Here is a 16,125-nt window from a genome sequence, read left to right as displayed (position 1 = left end):
AAATATGATACATATGTAATACATAAATGATACACAACGTGATACACATATCGTTTTTTTTTTCATGTTCAGTTTTTACTTCGAATTTTCAATTCAAACTACCTCAAAACTTCACAAAATCATCTCAAAGTTGAGATTCAAGCTCCTTAAGATGTACCCAATCTATTCTAATAACATCCACTCAAAAGAAAGCAAAAAATTGACATTTTTTTGCTACAAATAGCTAATTGGCTAATATTAGTAATATTTTATGAATTGTCCAACTTTTATCATGAGCTACTATAAATGGACATATCTGATAGTTTTCCTTTTTTTCACCTCGTTGGCATGAAATAATTTAAATCAAGTGACGCAATTAGTATCTTAGTGAGAATTTATATAGCAAGCCCAGTTTGTTAGAAAGAGGCGTTTTCCTTTGTGTGTCTTTACTAGCAATTTATTTTTAGTTTTTATGATATTATCTCTTTTTTTACCGGAAAAGGTCCAAAAATATCCTTGAACTATTCGAAATAGCTCAAAAATATCCTCCGTTTGTTTTTGGTGCCAAAAATATCCCTGCCATCTATGTTTTGGCCCAAAAATGTCCCTGAACCGTTAGTTTTGACATTAAAACTGACATGGCAGTCCAACTCGGTTAGAATTGCTTACATGGTCGTCCACCTAAGCAATCCATATGTGAAAATTATTTTTTCAAAAATTTTATTTTTCCAGAATTTGTTAATAAAATATAAAATCAACATTTATTCTGAAAAAAGTAAAAAAATTTGAAAAAAAATATTTATTTCAGAATTTTTTTAATTAAAATACAAAATCAACACATATTCCGAAAAAAGCAAAAAATTTACGAAAAAATTATTCTTGATTGGGGTTTATGATTTGATTAAAAAAACGCCATTGTTCTCTTTTATGAATTTCGGAGTTATGTCTTTGAATGCTTTTGAATCCAGTAATAGCGTAGTTATGATTATCCCTATATAATTTCAACTCCATTCTTTAGCTTCAAAAAAAAAAATTTAACACACAACATTTACAAGGAAAAAATTAAAACTTTATTTGTACAACAACAAAGACGTCGGTTTCTTAATCCTAAACAAGTTGGGGTCGGTTATATGAATTCTCGATCTCTATAATCATAAATTCACAAAAGAGAACAATGGCGTTTTTTAATCAAATCATAAAACCCAATCAAGAATAATTTTTTCGTAAATTTTTTACTTTTTTCGGATAAGTGTTGATTTTGTATTTTAATTAAAAATTTCCGAAATAAATATTTATTTTTCGAAATTTTTAACTTTTTTCAGAATAAATGTTGATTTTGTATTTTACTAAAAATTTCTGGAAAAAATAATTTTCACATATGGATTGCTTAGGTGGACGACCATGTAAGCAATTCTAACCTAGTTGGACTGTCATGTCAGCTTCAATGGCAAAACTAATAGTTAAGGGACATTTTAAGGCCAAAACATAGATGGCAGGGATATTTTTGGCAAATAAAACAAACGAAGTATATTTTTGAGCTATTTCGAATAGTTTAAGGATATTTTTGGACCTTTTCCGTTTTTTTACACATTACTTTCACACATAAAAAATCTATATATTACAAATAAAAAATCTAAAATGATCATTTTTTCAATTTCAAAATTGTAAAGGGCCCCCATTTCCTCCTCGTGTTTATGTTCTGTCACCAGATTTGGAATAAAATATAAATGACCAAAGTTGTGAGTTGTGACACGATCCAAAGCTTCGACAACAACACGACGACAACTCATTATAATCCCACAGTGGGATCTGGGGAGTATATAGTGTGTGTAGAACTTACCTTTACTGTCACGATCCGAAATTCCCACCCCTCGAGGGTCGTGATGGCGCCTACTCGTAGAAGCTAGGCAAGCCACAAACCTTTGAAAAATCACCAACCCTTTTCGTTTTATACTTGTTAAGCAATTAAATTAACAATGGAAAAGCAATTAAATAACAGCGGAAAGTAAACTTTTAGCGGAAGTCTTAGATAAATAGGAAACCCAAAATGCACAATAGCCAATACATGTTTCTACCCAGCACCTGGTGTTACAACATACAAGGACTATCTAAGAGTGCTAAATACAAGGGTCTGAAATAATGAAATAAAACTCTGTCTCGGTTACAAAGGAAACAGATCATAAAACAGATGGAAGAGATGTCGGGCCTACGGACGCCTGCAGGACTACCTCGGAATCTCGTGGACTGAAGGATGGCTCCCAAGTTATTGCTGCTGTCCGATACCTGGATCTGTGCAAAAGAGCACAGAGTGTAGTATCAGCACAACCGACCCCATGTGCTGGTAAGTGCCTAGCCTAACCCCGGCGAAGTAGTGACGAGGCTAGACCGGACTACCACATAAACCTGTGCAATTATATAACATACAGCAGAAACAAAGCAGAAATAAACAAATAAGGATGGGAGGGGGAAACATGTTGCAAGGAGATAACAGTTCCAAATAAAGCACCAAGTAAGGAAAGGAACAAAATAGCTACAATGTCAACAAGAAGCAGAAATCAAACAAGTGCACGGCATCACCCTTCGTGCTTTTACTCTCGTCCTCACCAAGCAATAATATAATGAAAACGTGCACAGCATCACCCTTCGTGCTTTTACTCTCTTTCCTCACCAATAATTAGAATAATAAAATGTGCACGGCATCACCCTTCGTGCTTTTATTCTCTTTCCTCACATATAATCAATGAAATTGGCACAGAATGGTACATCGTGCGGCACGGCATCACCCTTCGTGCTTTTACTCTCTTTCCTCACCCAAGCAAACAATGCACGGCATCACCCTTCGTGCTTTAACACTCATCCTCACCCAAACAACAATCACAAACAAGGGCAAGGGAAATAAACAGGAACATATAGGAATCCCGGCAAGGGAGCAACAATTAAACAATTAAATCCAAGGCAAGGGAACATTTCAATAACTTTTTCTCTATCTTTCAATTTTACTTCATAACTCGCTTTACCACTTGAGCCAATGCTCCAAAGGGTTCAATCATCTCATATACTTTCACAATTCACAATATAACTCCAGCCAATGCTCCAAGATGTTCAAAGGTCTCAATTCTTTCCACAAACCTTTCACAACAACTAGAAATCATCACCAAAGCATGAAGAATACAATGAAATCGAGATATTCACAATATAAGGACTCACGGTCATACTAGACACCAACATATAGATACTCGTCACCATGCCTATACGTCGTACTCAACAATTATCACATAGCAAATAAGACTCAACTCCTAATCCCTCAAGTTAAGGTTAGACCAAACACTTACCTCGATGTCTTGAACACAACTCAAGGCTCAATTATAGCTTTACCCCTCGATTCCACCGCCAATTCGCTCGTATCTAATCACAAATTACTTAATTACATCAATAAACACTAAATGAATCAACCCCAAATGCATGAAAATGAGTATTTCAAAGTTTTACCCAAAAAGTCAAAATCGCCCCCGGGCCCACGTGGTCAAAACCCGAGGTTCGAACCAAAACCCGATTACCCATTCCCCCACGAACTCAAATATATAATTTGTTTTGAAATAGGACCTCAAATTGAGGTCCAAATCCCCAATTTTTTGAAAAACCTAGGTTCTACCCAAAAAAAACCAATTTCCCCCATGAAAATCTTTGATTTTAAGTTGAAATCATGTTAAAAGATGTTAAGGAGTGAAGAAAATAAGTTAGAGATCACTTACCAACGTTTTGGAGAAGAAAGGTTGTTTGAAAAATCGCCTCTTATGTTTTTAGGGTCTTGAAAAGTGAAAAATGACTGAAAATCCCGTTTATTTATACCCCTCTGAGACCCCCAGTGCGGACCACATTAAATGGACCGCGGCCGCACAGGCTTACCTGAAGACCTGCAGTTCAGCACCCTGTGCGGACCGCACAAAGCCGACTGCGGCTGCACAACCTTCACCGCGCCCCGCACAAACGCGACCGCGGTCGCATGCGATTTCTCGCGGACCGCGTTAAAGGGTTCAGAGACCTGCAACTCTTGAACCTACAACATCTGATTTTCTAAGCTTAAGGCATCCCGGAACCCACTCGAAACTCACCCGAGCCCTCGGGGCTCCAAACCAAATATGGACACAACCTCAAAAACATCCTACGGACTTTTCGTGCGATCAAATCGCCAAAATAACATCATAAACATTGAATTAAACCTCAAAATCCATGAATTCTTTCAAACTTCATAAAACATCAAATTTTCCAATTTAGGTCTGAATCACGTCAAACGACGTCCGTTTCTTACCAAACTTCACAGGAAGGACTTGAATCATATATAAGACCTGTACCGGGCGCCGGAACCAAAATACGGGCCCGATACCATCGCTTTCTAATCAGATTTCATTTCCAATTTTCTTAAACAATTTCAGAAAACAATTTTACTAAAAAAATCATTTCTCGGGCTTGGGAACTCGGAATTCAATTCCGGGCATACGCCCATGTCCCATATTTTCCTACGGACCCTCCGGGACCATCAAATCACGGGTCCGGGTCCGTTTACCCAAAACGTTGACCTAGGTCAAATTTATTCATTTTAACATCAAAACTTAGCATTTTTCACAGAATTTCATATTTAAGCTTTCCGGCTACGCGCCCGAACTGTGCATGCAAATCGAGGCGACTCTAAATGAGGTTTTCAAGGCCTGAGAGTCACAGAATTCAATTAAAAACAGGTGATGACCCCTTTGGGTCGTCACACCTACTCGAGTAGAAAGGCTGTTTCCAAATAGACCCTCCGCATAGTTGGCTCCAAGAACTTACCACATTGTTCTTGCTTTTGGAAAGTAGAGGTTACTTACCATGAGAGCAACCCTTCTTGCCTACCATCCAAAGCTTGCTTCTTCCTAAAACCCATAACATTAAGTCATTAACCAAATCATATGCGCTTCAATCCTCAATTAATTCGAACTGGTTAAATGAATCATCTGTACTTGCTCCGTTCTACCCGGTTAACTTTTCAGTATCTGCCAGTCTATATAAGAGTCCAAAGTTCACCCTGTAGACACCTTCGCCAAACCACAGAAGCTCGTGGACATTTGCACAACCCTGGAGTTTCAACCATTGAGCCCGAAATCCTCCCTTCTCAATCTGATACAAATGCAGATTCATTGTTCGATGAATTGCCTAAATGTGACGTAGTATCCGCTACAGCTTTGGTTAGCCAATTTGCTAGACTAAATCAACACAAGAAAGCAATAACTATCTTCTCAAGAATGTTTGAGTTGAATATTAGACCCAATGAGTTCACTTTGGGCACTGTAATTCACTCTTCTGTTGTTCTTAAAGACATTAATTTAGGAAAGCAACTTCATGCCATTTCAATAAAACTTGGCCTTCACTCAAATGTTTACGTGGGTAGTGCACTTTTGGATCTTTATGTAAAGCTAAGCAGCTNNNAACCCTTAAGTTACTGTTAGTCAATTCAAATCATGTGGATTGATTTCACTATCCATCAAGGAATTATGAGCAGGTTCATCATTAAAACATTTTTACAAGTTGATGGTTAAATGACACTCGACGGTGTTAAAATATTATAATCCGTGATCCCGCTCGTCAAGGATATGAGCATAATGACGCGGAAACTACTCGTAAGAACCATATAAACAATAAAAAGTTACCATATAATTTCTGGTATAAATATAAAAAGAAAAGAACAGAGGAATCCTCTTAAACACCTGATAACGAATAAAACTTAAACTAAAGCAAAGCTCACATTCATTTCATTGGATCTGCAAGCTTAGGATTCTTGACCCCTCCGCCTCTAAGGGTTTAGGAACACAGCTAAGGTACTCAGAGAATTTCGAGAAAGAAAAACTGCGCATAAAGTTGATTTCTCTTATACGGAACACAACATGTCTCCAAAACACAAAATTCAAAATGAAAAATAGAAGGCACTTCCATTCAAGTGTATCTAAAAACTCAAATCCAAGATTTTAAATTCTCGTAAAATTCTAAACAGGTAACTAGTTTAGATGATTCCAATTTTGTTGGCAACGTCCAATGCATCATAGTCAGGAGTCAACCTCACGTATGCTTTCTTAGTCCCATCAGGCCTGAAAAGGGAACAGAAGGAAGCAGCTTAGCAAGGAATCAACATGGAACACCAGAAACAGTTGAAAGAAACATAATGTCCTTGTGCAGTCTGCCATCAATTGACATGAGGCCACCCAATTTTTATATGAAATTATACTTGCATACACCATCGCAGTTTATCTTTTTAGGCCTGCTATGAAGAAGAGAAGCAGAACACGGAACTTACCTAATCAAGGTATTGACTTTCTTTGTCTGGATATCATACATCTTCTTCACGGCATCCTTAATCTTCTTTTTATCAGCCTTGATGTCCACGATGAAAACAAGAGTGTTGTTGTCCTCAATCTTCTTCATCGCAGACTCAGTGGTGAGGGGATACTTTAGAATCCCGTACTGATCAAGTTTGTTCCTTCCAGGTGCACTGATACGAGGGTACTTGGGGTTTCTATCTTTCTTCAAAGTCTTGGGTCGGTGGAATGTAACTTTTGTCCTTATCTTTTGTGACTTCTTCTTGAAGGTTGATCCTGACTTGACGGCCTTGGCAACCTTAGCTGCCTGTGCCTTGGGGTCAGATTTTTTGGACGGATCAGCTGCAAGTGCAGTTTGAAATTCGAGTTAGTAACAGCTTCAACTAGCATGAAATATGCCGCTTTAATATCATAAGTTGATTTGTAAAGCTAGAAACAAAATCAGCATCCACTTTCAAAGATACTAACAATTTAATTTACCACAGTAACTTATTTAATAACGTATACAATTATCCACACTCCCTCTCTAATGCTCAATTCTTTATCCTAGACTAACACCTACCTCCTGCATTGTCTTTAGGTAGCAGGATGGCTAGAAGATCTTCCAAATTAGAATACGTGAACGCTATATATAATTGATTAGAATATTTTAATGCTTTATAAATGACTGCATTATGCAGGACAAAAAATAATAATTATGTCCAATAAAAAGGAACGACTCAAAATTGCAAAACTATCTATATCGCAATTGCTCTCCCATTTATCAAGACTCTGAAGCGTATTGATGCTCGCACATAAACAGTAAAGGCACTTACTAGATTAGTTTCAGGAAATTCCTGAAATGCCAAAATTATATCAACGCCCTACTTCCGCCTATTAACCTGCCCCCAGTTAATCAAGCTTATTGCAACTACTAATCCTCCAGTAGTTTCTAAAACTAATGACTCATGACTGGTATTTTAATGATTTCAATAAAATGGAGGAGCAAAACAAGATGAAATAAGACTACTCAACAAAATAACTGAACTCCACTTTTCACCCCCACACCAAAAACAATAAAAACAGTAGAGGTTCAAACAAACTTCAACCGAGCATCATGTTATTACATTACTATTAACCTCACAACATTGAATCTACTAACAACTACTCCGTAACAAACGAGTAACAAGTTGGGTTCAGGTATATAAATCCTCATTACATTCATATCCTTACCGGAAATAATAACAAAAATACTGAAATCTTCTTCCAAAAGCTTGTCAACGCCAATAATAACACAAAGAATAGCACAAATTATAGTAAAGTCCAATAATTAGTTATATTCTCACACACAAAAAGGCAACAAGTATTCACATTTCCAACAACATAACAAGCATATCATTTACATGATTTCTAAAATAAACTCAAATTACAGCCCCGATAAAATAAATCAAATGGAAAAAAATAGTGTCAGAAGTGTACCTTTAGCTGGAGCCATTTGGTTACGTACAGTCTGAAACCCTACGAGAAATCAACCAGCTTACCTACAAATAGATAAATTAAAAACGATTGTACGATTTAGGGTTAGAATGAAGATAGAAACTAGGGTTTGATTTAGGACTACAGAGGAGTGAGTACCTGAGAGAAGCTGCTCTGCCAATTAGGGTTTTGCAAAGAGAAGCAGCATCCTGCATTTATAGTAGGGCTCAGCTATCGAAAATGTTGAAGCCCAATTTCAACAAATATTCGTGACCCATGTCTCGTGGTTTTAACCATACTATAGTGGTAGGAGAAGCCCAAATAGAACCATACTCGAGGCCCAATTTTTACAAAGTTGTTGAAGTTTAACCACATGGGAACAAACTTTAGACTTGTTGTTCTTGTTCCTCTTTTTCTTGCAAAGACATGTGAAACTCAATTAAAAAATAATATTACTGCAAGTCAGTATGTAGAAACGCTGCAAACTTAAAAGCCAGATTGATCACGCCTAATTATGCCCAACACAGCTATTGGACTCACACAAATTCACGTATTCAATCTTCAGAGATATTTAAGTAATAAATTGGATGTTTACTAACTAAATAATACGTAACGAACAGGGGCGGATTTACATGGACCCAAGCGGTGTCACGGGACACCGCTTCGTCGAAATTATATATATATATATATATATATATATATATATATATATATATATATATATATATATATATATATATATATATAAAATAAGTAAAACAAAAATACAAGGTAAAAATAATAAAAGCGACACCACTTGCAACAAAGCTACTTAGTAGCCTGATGGTTATTATCTGCCGAAATTCTGTGAGAGGTTAGTGGTTCGAATCCCCTTGGCTTCAGCAAAATTCCTTTTGACTCTTCGACTTTTTCAATTAATTTAAAACCCTATGTTGATGCTAAAATCATGGAATTTTTCAACGTGGGCTGCTATTGACCCAATACTTATTGCACAAGAAATCAGTAACTAACCCTTATTTTAAAATAAAAAGAATTTGACTTGTCCCTTTTCAAACTCCAAAGAAGCAGTGGAAGTAAAGTCCTCCAGGCTCCAGGTTAGTATTAAATCTCTCCCTCTCTGCCGATGATTATTTTTTGTTAGGTGATTTTTCTTTTTCCTTTTTATTTGTTTATGAACAAAATTATGAATATGTTATGAATCTGTGTTAATTTTGAATTTATGATTAAGGGTGTGTCTACTGATTTTGGAGGTTAATGAAATTGTGGGTTATTGCCTTATTGAAGACGAACAATTTTATAGTTACAATGAACTTATTTAGGGTTTATCTAAAGATTAATGTGAGTACTTAAATTTTTTATTCAGATTAAATTGCAATGAAGAGATACTTTCCTACAACTCCCAAAATTTCAAAATCAAGTTCAACATCTCAAGATTTATCTAACTTGGAAGAAAGAGCTAGTGAGTTAGAACAAGATCAACAAAGCGAAAGAGTTAATTTAAGCTCTTTGGAGGAGGTTGATCCTGGGGAAAGATTAGCAATTCGAAAATATCACCCAAATGACCATGATGCAATAAGAAGAAATCATATTCAAAGAGGTCCTTTCCAACCTCGAGAGCACAAATTTCCTCAAAGAAATTGTTATGGTAAGTTGCGTCGCTTTAATCCTCAATGGTTTGATGAGTATGATTGGTTGGAATATAGCATAACAAAAGATGCAGCTTTTTGCTTATATTGTTATTTGTTTCAAGATGATTGCATCAATCAAGGGGGAGGAGATGTATTTTCAACTGTAGGATTTACAAGTTGGAATAAGAAGGAAAGATTTGATATGCATATTGGTAGACCAAATAGTATTCATAATCAGTCAAGAAAGAAAGGTGATGATTTGATGAGACAAAAACAATCTATTCAAAGTGTACTCGCGAAACAATCTGATCAATAAAAGTTAGAATACAGGATTCATTTAGAGGCTGCAATTGATGTGATAAGATATCTTTTGCACCAAGGATTATCATTTCGGGGGCATCATGAAGATGAATCATCTTTTAATAGAGGTGACTGTATTGAACTTCTTAGATGGTATATTAAAAGATGTGATTATGTTGCTGAAGCATTTAAAAGAGCTCCAAAGAATAATCAATTGACTTCTCCATACATTCAAAAGGATATTATTGTTGCATGTAAGATGGAAACAATTAAGTGTATCATTGAGGATTTAAATAGTGATCACTTTTCCATATTAGTTGATGAATCTCGTGATGTATCATGTAAGGAGCAAATGGCTATTGTTTTGCGGTATGTTGATAGAAGGGGAAGTGTGATGGAGCAATTTATTGGTATTGTTTATGTTCGTGAAACTACTGCTTTGTCTCTAAAGAATGAAATTGTTGGTTTACTTTCTCAACACTCTTTAAGTCCATCTTCCATACGTGGACAATGTTATGATGGAGCAAGCAATATGCAGGGTGACTTAAATGGGCTTAAAATCTTAATGCAAAAATAAAGTAGAGGTGCTCATTCTATTCATTGTTTTGCTCATCAACTGCAACTAACTCTTGTTGCAGTTTCTAGAAAATGTGATGAAGTGCAAGAACTTTTATTAGTTGTTTCTGATATATTAAATATGGTAGGATTTTCTTTCAAGCGTAGAGATGAACTTCGTGAATCCCAAGCCGAAGAAATTGAAGAAGCATTACGTAAAGGTGAGCTTGAAACTGGAAGGGGTTTAAATCAAGAATTAGGTCTTGCTAGCGCTGGTGATACTCGATGGGGATCTCACTACAAATCCTTTAATAATTTTATTCTTATGTTTGGCCCTATCACTGATGTACTTGATGCTATTGTTGTTAATGCACATTTTGAAGAAAAGTGTAAGGCAAAGGGATACCTTAAAGCATGTTTAACATTTGAGATTGTCTTCATGTTGCATTTTATGCGTACTGTTTTAGCAATTACAAATAAGCTTAATGTTGTCTTTCAAAAGAAGGAGCAAGATATTGCAAATGCTTTGATACTTGTTAGAGTGACAAAGGATCGGTTGCAACAACTGAGAGAGGACGGTTGGGCTCCGCTTATTGATGAAGTATCTAAGTTTTGTATTAAATATGACATATTGATACCTAACTTTGATGAGCCTTATATGATCCTTGGAAGATCACGTCGTAGAGTTGCAGAGTACTCTATTTTACATCACTATCGTGTTATAGTGTTTCGTAAAACTATTGATTGGCAATTTCAAGAACTCAACAGTCGCTTTGATGAGGTGACAACTGAATTGCTTCTTTGTGTTTCTTGCTTGAACCCGGTTAACTCTTTTTTAAGTTTTGACATTGAAAAGATGTTGAGATTGGCTGAGATATATCCTGATGATTTTGATAAATATTCTATAGTTGACCTTCATTTTCAGCTTGAGAATTACATTGTTGATGTTCGGGATCATGACAAAAGGTTTTCTGATCTTAAGGGACTTGGTGATCTTTCCAAGAAATTAGTAGAAACAAAGAAGCATGGGACTTATCCTCTTGTGTTTCGGCTAGTGAAATTTGCTTTACTTTTGCCTGTCGCTACGGCTACGGTTGAAAGAGCTTTCTCAGCAATGAAGTTGATAAAGACCGACTTACGAAATCGAAATGGATGACGAGCTTTTGAGTGGTTGTTTGGTGCCTTATATAGAAAAATATGTATTTTGTAATGTTTCTAATGAGGCTATTATGATTACATTTCAAAACATGAAAACTCGTCGAGGAGAATTGTAGTGATGTACTTGAATTGTGTTTTATTAATATTATTTAAGTTGTCTTTTTATAAGATGATATATATTGTAAATTATTTACTCGTTCGTTTACTCTTTAAATAGTGACACCGCTTACGAAAAATCCTGCGTACGCCACTGGTAATGAAAATGCAATAACTAATAACTAACTACGAACGGTTTGTAGACAAGAATTGGAATGATCTAGGATTATGATTTTCCCTATTATCGGAATCCTTTACGCTATGTTTTTCTATAAATTTGCCTAAGTTTTCTCCACCGATCATGAGCACTCTGGCTGTCGTTACTCTCTCCTGAGTAATTACAACAATATACTAGATATATTCTCCCGAATTACGCTAGCTGGCTTAAGTACAGCTCACTCATATCGTACCAAGGTTTCGTTATCCCTAATCCCACCTTTAAACCCTTCGTATTGATCCCTCATATACGTTAGGAGTGATGTTGTTCAACAACTACCTAAATATGCACTCTCTCCCGAGTATACACACTAAATAGGCACAATCGATTGAGGGCCCTTCAATCAACATCAATCATAATATAGTTGAACAAATAGAGAAAATACTACGGCAAATCTATATTAACATAACAAGAAAATCATCCTCCAATAGGTTCCATCAAAATCCTAGATTAGGAGATTAGCTATGAATAATTGTTTTCACAATCATAACAATAGAATTCATCACCAATGATATAAACGAGAGGAAGAAAGATAAAAACTCGTTGTCGAATCTTCCGTCTTGCTTCTTGCCTTCAAAAATCTTCTAAAAACCAAGATACCCTCTTGTTGGGCGAGCTAGGCTTCATATATGGCAAGGAGAGTCGCCCTCTGGAATTACAAATTTAGCCCTGAAATAATTTTCCTTTGAGAGACGTGCGCGGCTGCGCACCTGGGAGGGTGACCGCGCACTTTGTGAAATTTTTGCCTGACTTGCACGGCCCATTTCTCGGCCAGTGCGCGGCCGCGCACCTAGGCCTTTTCCTGCACTCTTCTTCGTTCTTCCTTTTAAATGTGCTAACCTCTTTTGATCCCTTAATGACCTCCCGATTTACTTATAAGCTTTTACTTGGTCTTCAACTCTCCATATTGGCTCAAAACGCTTCTTTACCTCATTGTCGCCCGAAATTTCTCCTGCAAAGCATAAAACACTCAATCAGAGCAATTTACTCCTATTTAACGCTCAAACATCAATAAAGTGCAGCCAATTTAGAGTGCAAACAGTAGCCAAAACACATATTTTTAACCTACTATCAATACCTCACATTTAAACCTTTGCTCGTCCTCGAGCAATCAAACCACACCTTACATAGACACTACCTCACTAAGAGACTTTCCTAACTCATCTCGCCAAGAATATTTCAAGTAGTTTAAGTACAGTAGTGTAACATCTTCACCTCAAGAGTTGACTCACAAGCACCACGCATTATTCACAACTTGCTCACTTACTCTACACAGAGGTCCAGAATCACCTTTCCTTCATGAATCAAGTGCCCTCACCCAACAAAAGAGAGTAGTTCCACACACAATACAATTTAAGAAAAATTAGGAACTCAGGATAGAAATTATTTTGCTCACTCTCAAAAACGACATTCATGTGCCACAAAAGATGCACCATAGACTTGCGCGTGGTGTACTACTCTACTAATTGAGTTCATTCAGTCAAGGATCAAGTAGGACTTTTAACTGGTTGTAATGTAAGATGCGAGACGGGTAGGATACATTTAGATATAAGAGTGACTACACCTCCCTAAGCACCTTAATACATACACTTTAGCAGTTGGAACCCCACACTTATGTCAAACCATACTCCACCATCAAATCAATATACATTAACTCCCAATTATTTAAGCACCTTTTCATCAAAAGTCCCCACTTATCAAGGAATAATTTTTTTTTATTTTTTTTTCCAATTCAAGTGGCTCTTACTTCTTCTTTTTTTCTTTTCAAAACAGTGCACCTTTCTCCTTATTTCGTTAGTTCCACTCAAAAGCCAAACCAACCACCCCACACTTTAACCTTTATAAAATTCATAACAATTCAGTGCTCATGAGAGGTTAGAAGGTTCAAATAGATGGTTAATTTAAATAAATGGGTAAGGCTTGTAATGTGGTTTCCAAAGAAACAGGATACATGCTCAAAAGGGTTAGCTACGATACATAACAATTAGGTGGGTAAAATATACATATCTGTCTCAACAAAGAAACGCCTATATCACTTCCCAGACTGAAAAAAACTAGTATTTTGCTTTGCAAACACACGGGGGAAGTTCTATACATCGAATGCAATGCACAAAATACAATAAAACTCGCACGCACATGGCACATGGCTCACTCAAAATTGGATCATCAACAACACTCTAGTCAAAACGCTTAAGCCAAGTTAAGAACATACAATTTAAGGCACTTATATAAGAGTTAACAACTGAGCCTAAGCGTCACACTAAAGCACTCGCTATTCTCAAGGCATAACAAAGTTAAGAGACCTTGTTTTCGTTTCAGCTCATAGCCCAAGGGTTCCTACTTCTAATAAAAAAAATAAAACTAACTATACCCGGTTCAAACGAAACCCTTGGAAAAGAATCGCGGCACAAAGAAAAACCAAGGGGGAATTACTACACTACCTACAAAGAATTATTTTCCGACTTTAATCCTTCAAGAAACCCGTCGAATGATATCCATCGTCGGGAAAAGTTGAAACTCTTGATTTTTTTTAAATACCGCTCAACTAACCAAAGAAACTAACAGTAATCTACCTTATTGTATATATACAACATAAATACAACATATCCCCCACCACATACTTAAAATGGTGGCATGTCCCCATGGCACACAAAGAAAAATGTAAGGTAAAGAAAACTTCCCTGGTAGAGGCAGTCCTGGTCGAAGACAGTGCCGGGATCGAGATGGCAGGCTCTGCCATGTGCACGCAGCCAAGCCATGATCTTCCTCTCAGATTTGGCACTTTGGGTAGCAAGGGCATCCACTCGAGTGCCCAAGTCCGTGACAGAAGTACGCATCCCTGCCATTTCCTGTTCTAAGGTCGTTATTTGCGTGTCCCATCTGACCACTGAGGTACCCTCAACAAGCTACTAGTGCGGAGATGAAGCAGCCACAACCTCAGCTTGTCCTTCAGTACCCTCGCTAGGAGCATCAGACTCATCGCTACTTGACTCAACAGGTGCAACAGGATCCTTCCCAATTACTGCTTTATCAGCCCGAAACTTCTGTTCCTTTTTTACTTTCCCACCAAGACCCTGTTTTCTGGTACATGTGCCGCACGGCACAATCTAGTGATTAAGGGAGGAAAGAAGAAACCATACCTTTGCACCGGATAATGAATGAACATTTCTTTATGAATAACATTAGCCACATCAAAATCGTAGCCATTGATGAAACACCAAATCAGTGCAGCGTGGGGACCATTCACCTCAGTGGTATTGGAAGAAGGCAACAAGCGGCTATTGGTGACGTAGAGCCAACACTTCCCTTCAAAGGTGAACGAAGCCGAATGAAACTTCTTCCCTGGCGTAATCCACACTACTTCCCTGTTAGGCACACATATTATCCCAAAGAACAAATTCCACGAGGTTGATGGTCAGCCATACGTGTCATAGTAGTCCTCCGCATCAGGATCTTCCCCAAACATTGGCAACCTGTAAGCTCTCCGAATGGCCTTTATGGATGCGTCCTCCTTTTTCTTTCGCACCGTGCAGACATGGTTCACATGTTCCGGGCAGTTCGCATAAAACTCTCTCACAATCATCAAATTAGCTTCGTCCGGTTCTTCAAAGAAGATATCCAGCCTGCACCGGACCAATTCACGATATATTGGGACAGTCATTTTGGAGGGACCCCAGATCAATTCCCCTCTCCGGTATGGGTTTCTTGGATGTCTTTTGACCAAAACGTTCCTGAGCCACGCGAGATACGAACTTGGTACTATCATACTGGCGAACATTAGCGGGGGCTCGTGGCCTGGATGATCCAGCTTGATCACTAGAGGATGCATTTGTGGTTTTTCGTTTCTTGGATGACGTCATACTACCTGGAAACTAATATGACCATTAGCGAAAAACAAGATATGCGAACCAAGGGTGGTTACTCAGACTTCACCAGCACACTTGGTCACACCATTACATGCGCAAACTCATTGTGGCATTTAAACAAACACCTACAGTGCACAATTCACCCGAACTCCCAAACAACAATTTGATAACCCCAATTCAACCACAGATATACCAATGTCAACCTAACCCATCATAAGGAAATTCTACTATTGCCCCGACAAACCAACCCGTGTAACTAGAATACAATACAAGAGGAAATCCACTACAATACAAGAGGAATCTACTACACTATACAAGAATTAAAAAAAAAAAACTAAGCAATGGCATACAAAACAAAACTTAAACCACATCACTTACCTAAAGGAATTGTGAGGGTGTAGGTTGGGGAGAAGAAAGCAGCAGTCAGGAGAAGAAATTAAAGGGTGGGGGGTTGAATTTGTAGGGGAGAAGGGAGGGGTTTGTGAATTTAGCTTTAAGAGAATGGGAGAATTCGGGGTTTCTAGGGT

General features: G+C 37.4%; 2 protein-coding genes across 2 annotated transcripts; one reads left to right on the top strand and one right to left on the bottom strand.

The window, feature by feature from the left end:
* LOC109229549 (60S ribosomal protein L23a) lies at positions 5,741-8,018 on the bottom strand. Its single transcript, XM_019395029.1, has 4 exons — positions 7,938-8,018; positions 7,782-7,843; positions 6,302-6,665; positions 5,741-6,095 (listed from the first exon to the last, which is right to left on the bottom strand). Exons 2-4 carry the CDS (start codon positions 7,795-7,797, stop codon positions 6,011-6,013), a joined length of 465 nt encoding a protein of 154 aa, XP_019250574.1. The 5' UTR covers positions 7,798-7,843; positions 7,938-8,018; the 3' UTR covers positions 5,741-6,010.
* Positions 9,966-11,417, top strand: LOC109230300. The gene is made up of 2 exons (XM_019395813.1): positions 9,966-10,245; positions 10,345-11,417. The coding sequence occupies exons 1-2, from the start codon at positions 9,966-9,968 to the stop codon at positions 11,415-11,417; spliced, it is 1,353 nt and encodes a 450-aa protein (XP_019251358.1).

The sequence above is a fragment of the Nicotiana attenuata genome, chromosome 7 (genome assembly GCF_001879085.1).
Source record: "Nicotiana attenuata strain UT chromosome 7, NIATTr2, whole genome shotgun sequence".
NCBI classification, from domain to species: Eukaryota; Viridiplantae; Streptophyta; class Magnoliopsida; order Solanales; family Solanaceae; genus Nicotiana; species Nicotiana attenuata.
Note: the sequence above shows the minus strand (reverse complement) of the source record. Positions and strands in the feature narration are given on the sequence as shown.

What these genes read in the sequence shown, in the direction of transcription:
- LOC109229549 (XM_019395029.1), bottom strand. An exon ending in AAAGTCAATACCTTGATTAG is followed by an intron (nt 6,096 to 6,301) that starts GTAAGTTCCGTG and finishes TTCCCTTTTCAG; the next exon opens with GCCTGATGGGACTAAGAAAG.
- LOC109230300 (XM_019395813.1), top strand. Translation starts at nt 9,966, where the DNA reads ATGGAAACAATTAAGTGTATCATTGAGGATTTAAATAGTGATCACTTT. An exon ending in TGGAGCAAGCAATATGCAGG is followed by an intron (nt 10,246 to 10,344) that starts GTGACTTAAATG and finishes CTCTTGTTGCAG; the next exon opens with TTTCTAGAAAATGTGATGAA.